Source organism: Manis javanica, chromosome 15 (genome assembly GCF_040802235.1).
Source record: "Manis javanica isolate MJ-LG chromosome 15, MJ_LKY, whole genome shotgun sequence".
NCBI lineage: Eukaryota > Metazoa > Chordata > Mammalia > Pholidota > Manidae > Manis > Manis javanica.
In genome coordinates this window covers 84,935,478-84,952,356 of record NC_133170.1, presented here as the reverse complement: position 1 = coordinate 84,952,356, position 16,879 = coordinate 84,935,478, and the positions used below count along the sequence as shown (strand labels likewise).

Sequence of the window (16,879 nt, the reverse complement as noted above, 5' to 3'; positions counted from 1 at the left end):
CTGCTCCTGTGCCAGGGCTTTTGCTGCTGTGGCTGTTATTTTAAAACTCAGCCACCTGCCCATAGTTGTTCAGGGGAGCAGATGCCTTTGAAGTGTAGCGCTGCCCTTTCCTGGCCACGGCATTCTTGGCGCATTCAGTGGTGTCTGCGCACTCTAGTGCTGGGGAGTATCCCTCCCCAGGCAGCGTCCCCAGCGCATTAGCACATTGGAAGTAAACATCCATTTGCTTAAGGCTGTTCTTGGTTCTTATAATGATCACAACTAGGATTCCAGCAAATTAGTGATTCTTTCAGGCCCAAAGCCCAACAGCTTGTGAGCATGTGAGCTCATTGGGCAGCAGGCCAGTTCTTGCGAGGCCCTCCGGCTGGGCTCACTTCTGGGAGGTTTGCTGCACAATGTGCTGCTCAGCTGTGCGGGGTTTCAGCTGGTCGGGTGCTGGCTGAGGAGTGCCGTCCAGAAGGACCTCCTAACCTATGGAGGATGGCCTGCCATCTTACCTGAGCCATCGGCGCTCTGTTTGTCAGGGCCAGAGAAGGTGCGACAGGACAGGGTAAGTCCGGGGAGAGGAAATCCTCGGGCAAATACCTCTAAAACCGAAATCAGTCAAAGGGAGAAATAAATTTAAAAACCTATTTAGTGCTTACAAACTGCAGTGTGGGGCCATCTCTCTCTCCTGCTCTGCAGAAATAAGCAAGCAAGGACCTCCCCTTAACCTCTCAGGTTCAGACACACCCTCGATTGCCCAGGTAATAACCCATTGATATGGAGGTGAACTTCTCTCCACCCCAGAGGATATGCAAATGCACTAAAGCCAGGCGCGATATTCTGGAAATATTACAATTTTACCCACAGGCCACCCCTCCAGAAATCTCGCCTTACAATCTACTTGTTGCCCTTCTTCCTCAGTGGTCCCTCAGCAAGAAAACTGGAGCATTGTGACCAGACTAATGACATAACATTAGCAACAGCAATAAAATCATGACAATCCTCAACCTGGAAGATTCAGCTAGGTTCATAGTCTATGCAGATTAAGTCCATAGCTTGTCCATTCCCTAGGCAGGCAGTAGCTGAGGGTTCAGAGCAGTCATCATATGGCAGCTGCAGCCAGGGGGCGCATTCAGGCCACAAGGACTGTAGGAGAAAATAACCTCCTGGACATTTTGGGTACACCGTTGTGACCTTTGGGGGTCATTCAGCTGTTGTTCCAAAAATACACCGGAGGCTAGCTTCCAGGCCTTTCCCCTAAGGTGCCAGAAGGGCCACCAATCGCTGGTCCATGTGTCAAAATGTCCAGGGCCATGTCCATTTTATTTCTAATTGCTGCACCCATCCTTGCAACGCATGTCCAAAAAAGTGGGTGCCTTAATCACTGGCAACCAGCAATAGGCTGCAAAGAGACTCTCTAGGCCCCTCATGGTGGTTTGCTGATCTGCACAGCATGCAGGGCACTCCTTCCTGGCTTGGCTAACTTCTTCAAAGGTCAGTGGCAAGCCCCACTGACAGCTACAGCCCACATTGTCTTTTGCCTCGCATGCCACAAACACATGCCATTGGGCCACATCAAAGGCAGGTTTTCCTTTTACCCAGTGCATCTGGGCCACTGTGTCTGCTTCATCATTCCCTGGGGATGCCAAAGGCAAACAGCCAGTCACAGGATATATGGTAGGTGTCTGTGCCACACCACTCCGTGGCCTTTGGGTCTAGTCTCTCACCCATCCCAAGATGGGACAGCTGGTTATCACCTTGGTCAGAGCCGTTCTGGCAATGGGCTCCATAGCCAGCAAGGCGTGGTACACAGCAGCCATGTGCTTCTCTGTCGGGGTGACCCGGACCTCTGCTCCTGTGGATAGCTGTGACCAGGCTCCGGCGGCAGCAGGGGCAGCAGGGGCAGCAGCAGTAGCCTTAGGCTCGGGCCACGGGCCGGGGTCAGCACAGCCAGCAGCGATAATGGTGCCTTCACGACCACACAAGTGTAGACACATGTCCCTCAGTGTGAGTGCCACTTCTCCCCATCATTTCTAGGGTGGCCCTCCCAAAGGTCGCACCCATTATGACGGATTTTGGGTTCAGAGGAATCCTGCTAACTACACCAGATGTAAGTCCGGGGAGAGGAAATCCCAGGGCAAAATACCCCTAAAACCAGTCAAAGGGGGAAATAAAGTTTAAAACCTATTTATTGCTGCTTACAAACTGCAGTCTGGGGCCGTCTCTCCTGCTCTGACAGAAGGAAGCAAGCAAGGACCTCCCCTAAAGCTCTCAGGTTCAGACACACCCTCGGTTGCCCAGATAATTACCCACTGATACGGAGATGGACTTCTCTCCACCCCCGAGGATATGCAAATGCACTAAAGCCTGGCAAGATATTCTGGAAATGTTACAATTTTGCCCACAACAGAATGGGTCAGGGCTGTCACTCCATGTGCCAGGTGCTGGGCGGGGCCCCTGTGAGGACCCCGTGTATGTGTTTGGGACAGAGGCAAGGAAAGCAATGACAAACATGCTAAGAAGCAGGAAGTAGAGGCCTGGAGCAACCTGAGTGGCAGACTGGGACTGGAATGCAAGTCTGGGACTCCTGGGTCCTGAGCTCCTGCAGTGACCCTCTGCGGCTTCTGGAGTCAAGGGTCCCCTTTCCACGTGGACAGCAAATGAGCTTTCCCATCCTCTTCTCTGGGAGAAGTGATCCCCTCACACCGGGAACTTGGGTTCAGGACTCCTTGTGGGGGCTGCAGTCCTGCCCATAATCCCCATTCAGTGGTCATGGAATCCTGGGGTCTGGCCTTGCAGGTCAGGGGAGAGCTCCTCGCTGAGTGTGAGGCAGAGGGTCCAGCAGGTCCCCGCTTGCACATTGGGGACCTGCAGAGCTTCTGTGTCAGTGATGGGGGCATCTCACACCCACCACATGTCCCATCACCCTAGCTGATGCTCATGACCCACGAGGTACTGGGCAGTGAACATTCCAGAGACAGCCGGGGAGGAAGGGCTGCAGCAGGTGCTATGGGGCTGCCGGAGAGGGCTCTGTCCCCAGACCCTGGTCTTTGATCTGACATGGGTAATGACACCAGAGCAGCAGAGGGGCCTGTTGTGTTAGTGAGATGTGGTTACCGCCCCGTGGACAGGTGCGCCTCAGGCATCGTCTTCAGTAGGGCATAAACAAAACTCTGCCCACTGAGCGTGAAATCTCTAATGTCAAGCTTGAGATGTTGGTGAAAGAATCGGTCTGCATTCATTGAAATAATAATATTAATAATTGAGCTGACATTTCATGAACCCTTACTGTGTAGGCCCTGTTTCAAGTACTTATGTGTATTAACCTATTTAATTTTCATAACAATTCTATGAAGTAGACACTTGTATTTTCACAATTTTAGTGCCTGAAGTGTAAAGAAATTATGGAAATTGCATAAGCTCTCTGACCTAGTAAGTGACAGAGCAGAATTTGAATTCAGGCAGCTGGGATCTCCGGCTTTTGATTTTGAAACAACTACATTTTGTTGCAAGTTTGTCCACCAGATAGCTCGTCGGCCCTCCCCGTGGTTCCTCAGTAATGGCCTGGTAGCCCTAATGCATCATCCAATGCCAGGTTTTTAAGATAGCTGAGCAAAGGGCTGGAGGGTCTTGGGGGCCATGTCTGCCTCTCTCCCTGTGTCCCCAGAAGTCACTGCGGCATGGACCTCACTGAGATGATATGTGGTGGCAGTTTGTGGGTGGGGAAGGGACTTAACCTGGTGAGGGTCACACCGCTAGTGAGTGGCCCAAGAGGAACTTGAAGTTAGCGCTCTGGATTCCCGGACTGAGCTTCACCCTCAGGTATACAAAGTACAAGACAAAACAAAGCTTTATTGTTTAACACTTGCATTTTATCTCTACTATTGGTTTGTGATTTTATCTCTTTTTTTAAAAATTGTAGTGACTGCCTTAGGATTAACAACAGGCCTCTTTAAGTGATCACCGTCCACCTTCAAATAACACGCTGCTTCATGTTCAGTGCGAGAACCTCCCACCTCTTGTGCTCTTTTCATTCATTGTACTTTTGTGTATCCTGTAAACTCACAGTGCATTGCAACTACTTTGCTTCAGATGGTAGCCAATAATTTTTAAGAGAAACTTAAAATGAGAAGAAGAACTTCTTTTATATTTATCTTTAACCACTTACAAGGAACTTCATTTCTTTCTGTAGATCCAAGTGTCTATCTGGTTTGAATTCGTTCTGCCTGAAGAACTTAAGTATTTCTTGTACCTCAGATCTGATAGTAAGGAATCCTCTCATTTACTAACTCTTGAAAAAAACTCTTACTTATTTCTTCTTCAGTTTCGAGAGGCACTGTCATGGAACACAGGGTTCTGGGGCGGCTTCTTTTTTCCTTCAGCATTTCAAAGGTGTCTGGCTTGCTTGGTTGCGTGGTTGGTTTTTCTGTTGCTGGGGTTACCTTCAGTGTTCCGCTGGCTCCGGATTCCTGTGATGGTGCCTTAGAGTGAGGGCACTTTTGCTACCAGGTTTTCTCAATGTTCTGTTTCCACCATCAGCTTCAGGCCTTTTGTGAGTCTCTCTCCCTGTGGCTGCCCTGTGTCCCTTCGCGGACCTGCCCCATGTCCTGTAGTGACCGCTTTGCCCTTCGTGGTTTCCTTGCACTCCTAGCCCCTGGGCGTGGGCTGGGTTGGTGCTCTGTTATCTTGACCCAGCCTCTGCTGAGGTGGGCTGTGGCCCTGTGGCCCAGGGGTGGGGCTTTTCCTCCCCCAGGGGAGGTTTCTCTTTTCCCTTCCCCCAGCGGCCAGCCGTGGGTCTTCACCTGTACCTTTGAGGCAAAAAGACTTGCTGCCCAGCTGGTGTCAGGTTTTTGTTCTGCAGAGAAAAGGTCCCATGGGGCCTCAAGCGTCCCCACAGCCGCAGCCACCCCCCCTCTCCAGGCCCTGCCCCTGGTCTTTCTCAGGGGCCCTTGTGGAGGTCTGGAGAGGAGCCAATGAGCGGGTACCAACCTTCCCTGGGTCTGCAAATCCCAGGGATCTGTTCTTTTACTTTGGACCACACTTGGCCCTTAGCAAATGGTTAAAATTTTGCTGAATTCTTACCCACTTCAATTATGCATGCCTATTATTATATCTATATGGTGTAAATACTATATAATGGTATACTACTGTGATCTCTTTCCAATTCCATATGCAGCAACATCACGTTGGTAGTTTGAAATCAGCCATGGTGGGAGTATTTACATCACAGAAATCTGTAAATGCTGCAAATGAGCACCCCCATCCCCAGCCAATTTTAAACATAAGAACACCACTGTTGGGGAAAACCCCAGAGATTTGGCCATGGATATTGATGCCTTTGGCAAGTGGCTCAGTGCCCCCAGGACAGGTTAGGCTCAGCAGTGTCCGAGTGGCTGTGCTCAGGCCGTCTCCTCTGCAGGGAGACTAACCTGGCGAGGCCCCTGCACGTTGGGGGCAGTATGGGCTCATGCTGCCACTCTCTCTCCCTCCTTCTCCCCTCAGAACGCAGCCAGGATAGCACGGCCGTCGCGCTCTCAGACTCCAGCTCGACGCAGGACTTCTTTAACGAGCCCGCCAACTCATTGGAGGGCTCCCGGAAGCCCTATGTGGAGAAGAAGCCTCCTGTTCCCAGTTCCCAAACAGGACTGACCAGTAAAGACCTCCAGGGGGCCACAGAGGAAAGAGGTATGAAGACCTGACTTGGTGAATTAGATCTGCTCTGATGTCCTGTGGCGGTCTGGGCAGTGGTGAAGGACGCGGGCTCAGGAAGGTGCTCGCATGATGCCTGGTACACAGTATGTGTGTCATTGTTCGACCCCACCACAACCCAGTGTGGCAAAGCATGTCTGCCGTGTGAGCACCCTGGTTTTTTTTTCTTGATAAGTGGTTATTAAAAGTCTTAGGATCCTGAATATCACAAATGTGTTTTCTTTTTAGTCTGAATCACATCAGGCCTTTAGGGAAAAAGAAACTTTTTGACAGGGGGCCCTGATCTAATCCCAGGGTATGCTCAGCTCCTGTGGGGCCCCAGACCCCCTTTGTAGAAATCTGTGGGCAGGGCTGCACACCTGTGCTTGCTGGAAGACCACAGGCAGGCTGGGCACCCCTGGCATGGCTCAGAGGCTGTAGCTGGTCTGTCAGCCATGGATTTTGAAAGCTTTCTCCCTCTGGTCAGCACCAGGGCACACAGGTACCCAATACCAACCACCAGGGCACACAGTACCAACCACTGCCCAGACTCATGTTCCACGGTGCGGTGCCAGGCACTGTTTAACTCTGTGGTCCCCTCAGCCACCCTAGGGGAAAGCGCTGTGACTTCTCGCTTCACAGGAGAAGAGCCCGAGCTTCAGGGAGGCCAGCACTGTGCCTGCAGTCAGTCCGCAGCCTTATACGCTACCCTGTGCTCCCTCTCCAGGAGGGAGGTAAGGGGCAGGTGGGGCTGGTGATAGCCTGCCTACCCCAGGGGCCCGGGTCCAGCCTAGGTAGGCACTGCACAGGCCCTGGATGGGACAGTTAAGGTTCAGGAGCTCACGTGTGGGCATGCCCGCGGGGCCAGAGCCATTCCTGCTAGGGAAAGCCTCTCCAGGCCCTCTGCTCCCCGCCAGCCTCCCCTAGCTGGCCTTAAAAGGGGCTGAGGCTGCATGCCTCGGAGGCTGGAAAAGGTGTCCCCATTAGAGTCAGGTAAGGGCACACAGAACGGGAGCCATGGATTTGCCTGTTGAAGGGAGAGCCCAGGGCCCCACTTTCTCACCAGGTAGTTCTTAGGCTGTCCCAGTCCCAAACCAGCTGATACAAACACCCTGTAGAGGGTTTAGAAGGGGAAGGAAGAAGGAACCTGTACTCTCAATCTGCTAACACAGCAACTGTTGTTCACATCCAGTCTTAAAAATAAGATTATTTGTACTATTGGACAAGTAGACCTGTTATCTGTGCTGTGTGGCCCAAAAAGCGGTGGGTGCTACAATGCCACCAGTGCTGTGGGTGTCGTGGCCTCTCTCCACCTTGCTTGTAAGTGGGGGATGCCGGGAGTGGCACTGAGCTGAGAGAGGGTCAGCTGTGGTACAGCCCAGCTTGTGCAGGGCTTCCCAGACACACGAGGGACATCCCACCTCTTCGCGCCTTCCATTCCAAGCCAACTAAGCAGACAGTGTGTTGAACAGAAGGGAAGAAAGTAGAGAAAGTTAGGATAGAACCTATGTTACCTCAGTAGCCAGTGGGCTTAAAAGGAAGCGTCTTGCCTCTGTGGACACATTCTTCACCTCTAAGCCTGGCTCTTCCCGGTAACCACAGTGGTGAAGTTGGTGAGCTTCCTGTCAGGAGAGTAGGGAATGTGTTCTGAGCCCATGCCCTGGCCAGCGGCAGTCTCTGGCACGCACTCCTCTGGATTTCCAGTGGCTAGGAGCCCTGGCCACCAGGGCTTCAGCAGGTTTCAGCCCCAGGCAGAAAGCCAGGGTGTGGTGCTAGGCCAGCACTGAGTGTGCCCAACACCCCAGCCCTCCGGGAACACCCTCCGATGCAGCCCTGCCCCCGGCCCGCTGCTCCTTGCACAGCCGCACTGTTCACTCTGAGATTTTGTGTCCATTGTTGAATAGCAGGACATGACAGGGCCCAGGTCTGTGCCAAGGGGAAGCAGGAATGGGTCTGATGGCCACTCTGCCTGGCACTGGGGTGCAGTCCCACCTATAGTGTCCAGCAGGCAGAGGCTGTCCTGCTTCCCAAGGACTCATCTCCCTTCTTTAATTCTCCACTCTGGGTTGTGCCAAGGTGCTTCTAGGAAAGAGGTTTCCCCGTAGGTGAGGAGTAACTAGTTGAAGCTCACCTTTTCAGGGATCAGAGCTTTAAAAAGTGTCTAAAATGTGGATGTAACAGTAAATATTAATTTTTTCAATAGAGAATAAAGCTACCTACAGTTTCACCACCTACACACAAGCCCATTCTGTTACTCTAAGGCAGCAGAATTGTTAACAACCTGTGTGGTCTAGGCCATGGACACAGGTGCCTGACCTGGGCCCTCCCTGCCAGCTGGGCCCATGGCAGGAATTGGGCTGAGGATGCTGGTTACAGGCACCAGGCACCTATCCAGGGACTGCCATCCTGTGGCTGCACCTACCCCTTTCTGGTCATGTCTGAGTCCCCGGCACAGAGCAGAGTGGGGCTGGTTGGGAGGTGGAGTAAAGTGGGTCCGATGGCTCCTGGCTGCTGCTCACCCGGCCCATGCACCGGGGGCATCCTAAGCCAGTCCTCATTGCCAGCAGCAGGCACTCGACTAGGCCAGCCTGGCCAGAGTGTTCGTTCGGCATGCTCCCTCTCAGGAGGAGGAGGTCCTCCCACCTACATGCTGCCAGGATTAACACTGGGCATCGTGGCTGGGAGGTGTTGTATGGGCTTATCGACATCTCTGACCCTTTGCCGTCCACTGACGTGACCTTTGAGGCTCATTCATCAGTGGCAGTGGACACTGTGGGTGAGGCATGTCACCCATCTTTCCTGGGCCTCTTCAGGCCACCCAGATCCCTGAGCAACTGGGTTTTTAACTCCTTCTAGCATCACTTGTTTTTCTTTCTTTCCTCTCTTCATTGTCTTTACACATGCATTCTTGAATATTCTTTGGATGAATTCTTTACCCTCTGCCCACTTTCCCTAAGAAGTATTTTCCTGTGTGCCTGCATTTGAGTGTAGCACCTTCTTTGAACCCCTTGGAGGCCCATGTCCTCATCCATTTCCCTGTCTCCTTGTGTTTAGCACAAGGCTGGGCCCAGAGTCATCGTTCAGACTGTATTTGTTGGGCCACATTGGAAATGTGTCCTTTGAATTAGAAGCATGGCATATTTTTGAGTAAAACGATGGTACTGCTACAAGATGGGGCCAGCCCTAAGCAGCATCCCGGTTGCCGTCTGGGGCTGTGAGTGGGTGTGTGTGGGACCTAAGTGGTTTCCTGAGCCCCTGGGAGAGGAGGGCTGTGATCGGATGTGACCTGCCACTCAGTCATTCAGTCAGCTGCAAATGGCAGGAGTGGCCAAGCCCCGCACTAGGCAATGGGGGAGGGGGGGGCACACGTGCATAAATGCTGTGGGACCAGTGACATCAGACAGGTGGGTCCACGAGGCGCTCTGCAGACGCCACCCTGGGGCTGGGGAGGCCCGAGAGAGGAGGTGACACTGCATAGAGTCCTGATGGCTGAGAGCAAGTGAGCGAGGCAGGGGGAGGAGGAGGAGGCAGGGAATGTGTCCAGAAGGAGCGACAGCTGAAAGGCAAGGACACGGAGTGAGCTGTTCCTAGTGGCCAGTCATGGGTGTGAGGCCGGGAGGGGAGCTGGGAGGGTCGGCAGGACTGTGGGCAGTGGCTTCACGTGCTCTGCCAAGGAACTTGGCTTTGTCTTGGCAGCCCAGGAGGGCACAGGGAGTCACCACTCAGATTCTTAGCAAGAAGAGCAACGGTGGGGAAGCTTGACGCGAACCTGATGACCTCACGGCTTTGCTGGAACTTGGTGTGGGGGAACTTGGGGCTGTGGCCCTTGCCCACTCTGCCCTGCCTAGCAGGCCCTAGCCTTCCTGGCTGCTGCTGCAGTAGGCAGGGATGGGCTCAACCCACAGTTTCAGAAGGGCTTCAGAATTGATGCCAGGCTGCTTCTCTGCCCCCCTCCAGGCAGGCGGTCCCAAAGGGCTGGGTGCCCACGAGCCACCTTGCCCTTGACACCTGGCCCTGCCCCCATCCTCTTGGGCAGTCTCCTCCTTCTGCAGCTCTGCTGCCCATGCTGCCTGCCCCACGGTCCCTGGTGGAGCAGGCCTGTGGGTCCAGTACTGGGCTCGCGTGGGGAGGGCCCGAGTGTGAGCCCGTGGTTCCCACACAGCAGCAGCAGAGCCTGGAGAAGGACGCTGGGTGGGCTGAGGGCTGAGGGGCTGAGGGGCTGCGGGGCGGAGCAGGTGCAGTCCTTTGCGCACCGCCCCAGCTGTTTCAGTGCGTGGTGGTGGTGGCTTCCCCTCTGTGGGCTGCTTCCGCAGGCACCTGTGCAGGCCCGGGAGGCAGGACAGCCTTGTCTGCCAGTCAGAGCCCTGCTCCTAGCCTCCGCTTTCCACAGCCCCAGGGCCCCTCAGCTGGGCCGCTGCACGGGGGAGACCAGTAGGCTAGGGAGCCCTCAGCCAGTGGGGGCAGAGCAGGCCCCAGGCCCCAGGCCTCCCACTGCTGCCCGTCCAGCAAGGGCACAGATCCACCTTTGCCAGTTGCCTCACTAAGGTGCCTTTGTTGCTGGTAGCAGACCACCAGGTGCAGGGCCTGCAGCCGAGGTGACTTGCTTTTCCTTCTCAACAGTGGGAAAAACAGAGGAGTCCTTGGAGAGCACGGAAGGCTTTCGGGCCACGGAGCAAGGCAGCCAGAAGCCTCCTGCAGACCCCGCGACCTCCGCCTGCATCCCTGTCAAACCCCCAGCATCTGCACCCACCCTGGGGGACGGAAGGAAGAGAGGGGACGCTACAGGGGAGCCAGCAGCCTTCCCCCAGGGGCTGCCGGCTGGCGCAGAGGAGCAGCGCCAGTTCCTCACGGAGCAGTGCATCGCCGCCTTCCGCCTGTGTCTCAGCCGCTTCCCCCAGCACTACAAGAGCCTCTACCGGCTGGCCTTCCTCTACACCTACAGCAGGACCCACCGGGTGAGTGGGCTGCCGGGCCACGTGGGGCAGGGGAGGTGTGCTCTTCCCATCGCCTGCAGGCATCTTCGAGGACTGACAGCAGAACAGACACACTGCAGCTGCTGAAGGTCTTGGGCTGCAGTTTGTGGGTGTGAGTGGGGTGTTGGGAGAGGAGAGAAGCGGGCAGGGGGTACAAAGAATGGTCCAGCTTTCCAGGCAAAAGATGGCGAGGGTCACAGGTTGCAGTGAGGGAAGGAGGGAGAATCCAGTGTGTTCCACAGTGGGACCACAGACTTGGGTACCGGCTGTGGGGTGACGGATGGGAGCCAGTAGGCTCGTCACTCTGGCTTGGGAGGCTGGGGTAGCAGCTCGTATTCCACTGCTGCTCCTCACCCGTGTTGTTTGCCTGTCTTCCTCAGTGTGGCCCAGCACACACGTCTTCCAGATGCCCTGACACCCACCCAGCCTACCCCCCAGGGCCTTGCTTGCCCCAGGCCCTGCCCCCTGGCTGAATCTCGCCGAGGCCTTTGGGCTCTCCCCTGGGGCGCAGCTGCCAGAGCTGCCTTCATGGCCTCTGCTGCCTGGGGGTCGGGTGCTGACAGCCTCCTCCAACTCTGTTGGAAAGCAGATGATGTAGGGATTCTCAGGAGCTGTGCCCCAGGCTTAAGAGCTCCCAGCAGCTTCCTGGCCAGAGCTCTGCTGCCATTTAGCACTTGCAGGGAGAGCGTGGCCTCTTAGGAGATCTTCCAGTCACCCCTCACTCGCCCGGTGGCGCTGCCCCATGGAGCTACATTCTAAGGGGCAAGCAGATGAAAATCATGAACGGAGCAAACGAACGAGGCAAGTCCCACTGTGACAAATGCCACAGAGAAGATAATAGGGTACACACAGGAGTGGGGTGCTGCTGTGGCTCTGTGAGGGTTCCCATCATGCTGAGCCTGTAAGACGGCCATGGTGGAGGGGTCAGTGGCAGGCTGGATGAGAGGGAGAGCGCCCAGACTAGGCCAGCGGCCCGGGCATGTGGCCTTCTTGAGGCGGCAGTGCCAGTGTGGGCGAGGGCAGAGAGCGCCAGGGCAGACCGGGACGGACTTCGGAATCTGACTGTGGTCCCTGCTTTTGTCTGCCTCCCCGTGGCTCAGTAAGGCCTGGGCTCAGGAACTTCCGTCTCCCAGAGGCTCCCTGCTCCCTCCCCTCAGCAGCCTGTGTGGGATGTTGAAAAACCAGGAAGGGCAGTTGGCCAGAGAGGGAAACCCTGGCTTGGTGCAGGTTATGTGACCGGAAGTTGTTGCTTGGCAGAATTCTGTTTGGGGACTAGGCACAGATAAGTGCCCTACCTCTGCAGTAACTGCCTAGCATGCTCACATACTTGGTTGACTTTTGCCGAGAAGAACAGTGAGGCCTGGGGAGGCAAGGGATCTCACCTGGGGCTTCATTGCTGTTGCAGGGCGTTTGGCTTACCTGGCCGCTTCTGCCGGTCACTGCTGCTGGGCCACATCTGAGCTGGGCCTGCTCCCCTGCCCAGCCTGCACTTCACCGTGGGCCTTAACCTCCGGTGCCCTGGGTCTTCTGGACGAGGCATACCTGGGTTTTAATGACACACCCCTCGGCAGCAGTCTTCAGGGTCACAGTCATATCACAATCACGGTGATATGCCCCCGCTTGCCCCCCCTCTCCAGGCTCCAGTGCTGCTTTGGGAACATTCCTCCTCTGAGAGCTGCAGACACCAGCACAGGAGCGCTCCTGGGTCTCAGTGGAAGGGGTGAAAGGGGCACTAACACCACCATCCTGACCTTCCCTCTTCCGATGGTCCCCCAGTAAGCCATGCAGCCCCAGCCAGCTGCGGTCAGCTCTGAGCAGGACCCAGAGCTTTCTGTGCTGAGCCCAAACCTTCCCCGCACGGTGGCAGGTTGCCCCCTCCAGAAGCAGATGCTGAGACGGAATGTAGGATGCAGAATGCCTATGAGAGACCCTCCTCTATGGAAGGGGGGGCACAGTGCAGGGCTGGTTGGAGGGAGAGTTGCAGGCAGGCCCACAGAGTGCCTAGTGCCCAGCCCCCGTTGGCTTTCATCTGAGTGCAGAGGAGCCAGTGCTTGTAAAGGGCTCCACACATGCCAGGCACAGGCTGCTGTTACCACAACCATCCCCTCAGTGGGTGAGGTTTTTAAAAGTGGAAAACAGTATTCATATCCATTAAAATTGGAGAGGGGATATCCACAAATATTTCATGTGTTTATTTCTTCCTAGCTCCGTGTATACATACTGTTAACTGTCACTCCCCAACCTCCAGGTACTTCATATCCAGGATGTGGGGACCGCATCCTCTCTACTTTACATCTGGGCACCTGGCTCAGGGTTGCACAGGGGTGGGTAACAGTCTGGCATTGGCCCAGGCAGCCTCACCCAGGCCCAGTGGCTCCACTGCCCTTCCCCCGAACACTGTTAGAACACCCACGCCCACAGCTTTCCATTTTGCTCTTTCCATGAATGTGCGTTCATTTCCAGGTCATTTAGGTCATCCTGTGATGGTCTTTGGGGTGGGTGGGGCAGAGGCCGCCTTGGCTGTCTGCACCATGGCTGTCCGTGTCCCAGAACACCCCCCGACAGCCGTCATGGTTTGCTTCTCCTGGTTCTTCTGTTAGTTGCAGTCCCAGGTTGGATTCCAAGAGAGACCACCTTTCTTACGCACCATTGTGTGAGGGCGCCATGTGGGGCTCCACCAGCTGCTTTGTTCTATTTCACTCAGACCCCTTTGCTGAGCAGCAGTTGTCGCCTGAGCTTGCATGGCTCGCTGCACTGAGAGCCTGAGTTAAGGCTGACCCTCTCTGGGCGAACCACTGTCCTGGGGACTGGGCGTGGCTCTGCACAGGCTGGGTGTCAGCTTGTCCACAGAAATGGGGACACCACTAGTACTCTCAGTGACTAATGTGAAACAATTAGCTGACAAGCAGGGACTGCTTGCCAAACACAGCTGTTTGGTAACAAACACTTCCCGCTGTGTGTATTTAACAGCAGCACATTTCTTCATAAAATCTGCCTATGGGGTTGGCAGTAGCATTTTCCTGCTGCAATCTCATGGTTCCGTGGCCAAGGGCAGGGGCATCCTCACCTGTGTTTTCAGAGAGGCCCCAGGAGCTGTGTGGGTTGACTGTAGATCCCCCAGGTGTTCCACAGGCCCCCAGGTGGAGCTCTGCTCAGCTCAGAGCCTCCTAGGCCTCTGCAGAGAAATTGCCCTCAGAGTACAGGGCGCTCCTCACTCAGCTGCCGGCAGCAAGGATTGGGGCGAAGGGGAGAGTGGGGATTCTGAGGCCCGCCTCGCCTGGGTTCAGGTCCTGGCTCTGCGTGGGGTCTCTGAGAGCTCAGGGCTCTTCCCCCGTGATGCTCCCAGAGTCACTGTGGCCACAGTACATCATGTGCCCAGCATGGCACACCCCGCCCCTCAGCCAAGAGTCCTCTCTCCCCTCCCTCCTCCCACTGAGCTTCACACCAGGAACCCAGGGCCCGTTCCTCAGTGTCATCATCCCGCATGGCTCCGAGCCCCACCGCCAGTCCCTCTGAGGGTTGGGTCTGTCCCCAGGAGCCCCTTGGCACCCTCTTGCACAGCGTCGCCTTTGCTGCAAACTGGCCAGCCCCTAGGCCCCCCAAGGCAAACCTTCTGCTGGCCTCCCCTGAGGGCCGGGAGCATTGAAGGAAGCAGGACCCCTCGTACTTTCCACCCCGTAGGGAAGATTGCTCATGCCAGTGGCCACAGGGTCCCTAAGTCTAGCTATTGTGTCACTTAAAGTCTCTATGACCACAGTCCTCAGGATTTTGAGCCCTGGATTGTCAGTCCCTGCCCGTGAAAACCTGGCTCCTTGAGCCCGCATGAGGAGCCCAGGAGAAGAGACCACGTGGTGTTGGGACATCTTTTGTCCTGAGGGTTCTGGCCTTCACTGATGGGATCTGGGAGGAAGGCTGAGGCACGGGCACCCCTGCTCTGACTCCCCACACCCACGGCCTCCCCTGCTCTGACTCCCCGCACCCATGGCCTCTGTCTCAGTTGCAGAATTGAACTCCCCCCACTTCCTGCAACAAGGGGTCTAGGACAGAGTGGGTTATAGGATGACCTCCGGGGCCAGTCTTGAAAAAGAAGAAACATGAAGGACTCACACTTCCCAATTTCCCAATTTCAAAATTTACTACAAATCTATACTAATTAAAACAGTATGGATATTATTTAGTCTTAAAAAGGAAGGAAATTCTGACATGCTACAACATGGGTGAACTGTGAGGACGTTATGCTCAGTGAAAGAAGCCAGACACAAAAAGACAGATACTGTATGATTCCATGACATTGAGATATCTAAAGTAGTCAAAACCATAGAGACAGAAAGCAAAATCGTGGGTGCCAGGGCCTGGGGAGAGGGGGAAATTATTTATCGAACAGGTATAGAATTTCAGTTTGCAAAATGAAAAAGTTCTGGAGACCTGTTGCACAACAGTGTGGATATACTTACCGCTTATGCACTGTGCACTTAGAAATGGTTAAGACGGTAAATTTTATGTTGTGTGTTTTGTACCACACTTAAAAACCAGAACAGTCTAGTGTTGGCCTAAGGATAGCTACGTAGAGTGATGGAATAGAACTGGGAGTCCAGAAGTAAACGCGTACACCTGTCAATTGATTGCCAACAGGGTTGCCAAGATACTTCAGTGGGGGAAGGACAGTCTCTTCCACAAATGTCGCTGGGGTAGCTGGATATCCATGTGCAAAAGGATGAAGTTCGACCCCTGTCTTACAGCATGTACAAAAATTAACTCAAAATGGGTCAAAGACCTAAATTTCAGAGCTAATCTTATAAGACTGTTAGAAGAAAACATACGTGTAAATACTCATGACCTGGAATTAGGGAACAGTTTCTTAGATACGACACCAAAAGCACAGGTGACCAAAAAGATAAGCTAGACTCCATCAAAATAAAAAACTTTTGTCCTTCAGAGGGCACTATCCAAGTGAAAAGACAGTTCACAGATGGGAGAAGTACTTACAAGTCATATATGTGGTAAGGGACCTGAATCTAGAATATATGAAGAACTCTTTCAGCTTGATAATTAAGAGACAGCCTAATGTAAACATGGGCAAAGAATCTGAACAGACAGTTTTCCAAAGATATACAATGGCCAATAAGTGCAGGAGAAGGTGCTCAACACCATTAACCGTCAGGGAAATGCAGATGAAAACCACACTGAGCTACCATTTCACACCCACTAGGACCACCAGAATAAAGACGACTCGGGCCTTTCCTTTCGGGTGCCTGGGTGGTGCTGGGCCCGGACGTGCCTGAGAAGCCATGCCCTGCCGGCGGTCCTTGGGGCCGAGGGATTGGACGCACCAGAGCCTCATGCCTCCTGCGTGGACACCAGCGTCTGCAAACACTGGCCGTGCTTTCCAGAACTAGTTTCCTCTTGGGGGGGCCTCTTAAATGCGTTACTGACTCCTCTAGCCCACTTTGTGTCGTGGTTATTGCTCAGCCCCATCTCGGAGGATGCTCTCTCTGGTCCTCACAGGCCGCTCGATATCTGAAGAGAAACAGGCCAAGAAGCAGAGTCCAGCGGGGCACCGAGACGGCCCGGCCTAGGCCCAGCGCCCCAGTGCTGCCTCTCGTAGCGCCCCGCCTGGAAGGGCAAGCAGGAAGCTGAGGCTCAGAGGAGACAACAGCTGGTCTGGAACCCCTTGGCGAGGAAGTGGCGGGCCTTGGACTCTGCCTTCCTGGTAGCCAGGCTGATGAGGGCCTCTAGGGCTCAGATCTGTACTCTGCCTTTACTTTCCAGAAGGAGAGGACTGAGGCCTTCTGGCCCAGATCCTTTACTGGGCAGGCAGGTGGATGTCCAGCTTCTTGCTAAAGCCGCACAGTAGCTTGCATCCTCCCGTGGGCAGCCAAGGCCCCAAGAGGTTCTGACTCTCCAGTGCTGTAGGCACACATTTAGTTTGTCCTTCACCAGAACTTACACGTGTACCACTCCATCCCTTCATGGGGAACTGAGAGGCAAGCCTGGGGCTTCTGAATTACTGTTTTGGAGAAAGAATAGTAAAGGGTGTTTTAAAGAGACAGAGTTCATGCTCCAGTCTCCCGCCACACGCGTGCTCCCGAGCAGTCCCTTTTCCCCACAGCTCCCCAGGGGGGAGGCTCTGTCCCCAGCACCCCCTCCTCCAGCATCCCGCTTCCCTGCCAGGCCCCGCCTGTACTTCCAGCGCCTCTCTGCCGCGTGCCCCCGGCCGCCCCCTCCCCGTCTTT

At 54.7% G+C, this 16,879-nt stretch overlaps 1 protein-coding gene across 11 annotated transcripts in view; it reads left to right on the top strand.

Moving 5' to 3' along the window:
- CABIN1 (calcineurin binding protein 1) overlaps positions 1-16,879 on the top strand; it is a 154,806-nt gene that overhangs the window by 89,989 nt on the left and 47,938 nt on the right. For all 11 annotated transcript variants that reach the window (XR_005054480.2, XR_012125410.1, XR_005054479.2 and 8 more), the window contains 2 exons: positions 5,488-5,670; positions 10,294-10,628. Coding sequence is in view for 8 of the 11 variants with exons in the window: in XM_036993213.2 (XP_036849108.2) it covers positions 5,488-5,670; positions 10,294-10,628 (518 nt within the window). In the remaining 3 variants the exon portion in view is untranslated. The remainder of the gene's footprint in view (positions 1-5,487; positions 5,671-10,293; positions 10,629-16,879) is intronic.